Source organism: Acipenser ruthenus, chromosome 6 (genome assembly GCF_902713425.1).
Source record: "Acipenser ruthenus chromosome 6, fAciRut3.2 maternal haplotype, whole genome shotgun sequence".
Taxonomy (NCBI): Eukaryota; Metazoa; Chordata; class Actinopteri; order Acipenseriformes; family Acipenseridae; genus Acipenser; species Acipenser ruthenus.
In genome coordinates, this window is record NC_081194.1 from 8,715,845 (window position 1) to 8,718,794 (window position 2,950).

Sequence of the window (2,950 nt, forward strand, 5' to 3'; positions counted from 1 at the left end):
GTAAACCTGCATACAGGGTTTATTGAACAGAAGTAAATCATTTTGCCAAGCTGTCCAGCACGACCCTAACTTTTGAGCCAACATGTCGCAGAGTAAGTATATTCTGTAACCTTCGCTGCTTCCAAAGAGGAGCAACACATACAATCGGTTCAATTCATGTAAGTTGTTTTAGGATTTTTCTGTGCATCATGCATTCTAGGCACATACTGGTGATAGAACGGTGCACAGCACATTGTAACAAAAAAATAACAAATAATAACAAATATATCTTTGAAAATGTGAATGCAAAACCCGGGTCATACGCTCTCAAACACCACACATCGCGAGAGAGGATGGAGGCGTCATCAAAGAGCGTCAAGACTAGTGTGCTGTGCAGTGAAATTATGTGCCTGTGAGACTGTGACCTCCTACTGTGGACATCAGAAAGCGGTAAAGAAGATTTGATAAGAATTATTTTTATTTGAACACTGATATTTTTTGTTGTTTATTTGCGAGGTAATTTAATTCATCTAAGAATATGTTCTCAGTCGAAGCAGTACATTTGTTGACAGGCTGTAGGCAATGCACAGTGTAGAATGACTTAGGACGGTTAGCAGACAGTAGATGTTATTATTAAAACGCTTTACAAATCAGGAATAATTATATTTTTACACAGTATAATTCTGTGCATTCTTGGTTATTAGTTACTATTGAATTCAATATGTTAAATACTCTACAGTAAAATGTGGTTGGTTGTCATCAATGCATGATCAGTTTTAATGCGATCAGAACAGCGTTATTCTTATAGAAGTATGAATGAAATAAGCTATGTAAACACATATACAACTGTGGTATCCCTCAGCCATTTTCAGTTGAACTTGAAGTACTGGATAATAATATATATTTTTACCTACCTGTGCACAATGCTTTTTGAAAAAGCAGACTTTATTAACAGTCTAGTTGGTTTATATTCTAAAGCTTTTGGACACTAACCCACTGCCCATTCGAACTCTGTCAGCCATCCTATGATGCATAGGCATGCGCCGTCAACTTGCAATACTCAGACGTTACAATTGACATCTTTAAGCTGCATTATAACTCTAGAAGCAAAATAGCATTTCCATACAGACTACTTGTAACAAATTACAATAAAAAACTTTAACCATGGGCTCGAGGGGTTACAACCTTCTTTAGTATGGTATTAAAAATATTATTACACCTTTTAATTGTCTTATGTTTTTGTCTTTCTTTTGGAAATTTAGTGAAAGGTGTCATGGCTTTGTCGGCCCTTGCTCGGGCCCTAGGATCCCTCTCCCTCTCGGCTTCATCAAACGTGGCTCAGAGAGTGCGGCCGGCCCCCCTTTTGTCACAGGTATAGTACAACTTTGTCAGTGTTAATTTGGACATAGCAATGCCTTTAAGCAAAAAGCACAGGCCAGGGAAGATACACTACCCCTTGGGCCCTTACCTTTAACAACCATTAAAGTATTGATTAATTGTGCAGGGATTGTAATATGTACTATGAGTTTAGTGAGGCACACCTAAGCTAGGCTAATCAAGCTCGTAGTAATACCTGGAATAGGAGAAACTGCTATGCAATATTTTTAATTCATGCAGAATTAGTTTGTGTAACTTGGTACGTAATATCAAAATGAGAACTCATATGTAGTGTTAAAGATGTGATAACCATTGTTTCAAATACATCTCCTAAAGCATTAGCAACACTGTTTCAGTTTAGATTCATTTTATTTGTTTTGCATCAAGTTTAAAGTCCACCCTTCAGTAATCCTGCTGACTTCTGACTTGTCTAAGTTGAGACTCTTGGAACATGGTTTGGTATTACTGTATATATTAATTGTGATATTGAAGTGTTTGATATTGGTTCAGTCACAAATGCAAAATCATACTGGTGGTCCTCATTTAAGAAACACTGCACTAGGTATTTAGGGTATCATTTGTTGACTTGTGTTCACAGACAGTCAAACAGGCGACAGAGCTGTGTCGGTATTCCAGTCTGCCCTGCAGCCGATTGTTGCTGACTGTACGGAAGACATCGTTCTGTTTTGGCACCCAACTGCAGCCATGGCGAGGAATCCTGACCTCCGCTGCACTGTGCCAAAACAGCACCCGCTGGAAACAGAGAACCAAATATACCATCCGACCAATCGGCAAAAAGAAGACTGGAGGCAGAGATCACACAGGTCTGCAGCTTTAGGGCTTACTGTTCAAAAGTGCCTGGCCTGCACACAGCTACATTAGGCTGTCCTATGGCAAGCTCCAGATCTTTTAATATGGTGTTACTGGACAATCCAGCCCTGATTTACCATAATACAATACAGTAACAGTATTTTTGAACTTTATGTACTTGTACATACATACATACATACATACATACATACATACATACAGGGGCAAGAGACATTCTTTTAAAACATTACAAAATAATAAATGCAAACTTAAATTCTAGAGGTAGCTCATTCCAACTAATTAGACCAAAATATGAAAAGAACTTTACACTTCTGAAAGCATTGCAATATAATATGAGTAGCGTTGCACATTAACTCTTTATTCCCAATTTTACCAAAAAATTACAGGATTTTTTTTTTTTTTTACTGAAAATTTATACCTGATTTTCAAGGAAATACACAAAATTTTGATTAAAATGCTGTTTTATTTTGACTGACATTGTAATAAGCAGCCCTACTCAGACCTAGGATACAGCAGGTACGTTTAGATGTCAGAGGATCAAATAACGTTCAGACGTCGCACGTGATTGTTTCTCTGCTGCTTCACAAACAGATTATCACCTGATTCTGCTGGCCAATGGTCAATCAAAGTAACTAACTTCATCAAAAACGAAATTGAAATACTTACATGAAAATATTATATTTTGAGTGGATGAGGAATGGGGAGAAAAAGTAAATTAGTTTATGAATATTTAAAAGAAAACAAATGTTTCGAAGTATACAAT

General features: G+C 37.1%; 1 protein-coding gene across 2 annotated transcripts in view; it reads left to right on the plus strand.

Annotated features, from left to right (window-relative positions):
* The first annotated feature begins 313 nt into the window (after positions 1-313).
* Positions 314-2,950, plus strand: part of mrpl2 (mitochondrial ribosomal protein L2) — a 6,743-nt gene continuing 4,106 nt past the window's right edge. The window contains exons 1-3 of one of the 2 annotated variants that reach the window (XM_034019081.3): positions 314-429; positions 1,242-1,351; positions 1,955-2,180. In XM_034019081.3, the coding sequence (XP_033874972.1) occupies positions 1,253-1,351; positions 1,955-2,180 (325 nt within the window). In that variant the 5' untranslated portion in view covers positions 314-429; positions 1,242-1,252. Of the gene's footprint in view, positions 496-1,241; positions 1,352-1,954; positions 2,181-2,950 lie in introns of both variants that reach the window. The other variant, XM_034019082.3, reaches the window with a different exon arrangement.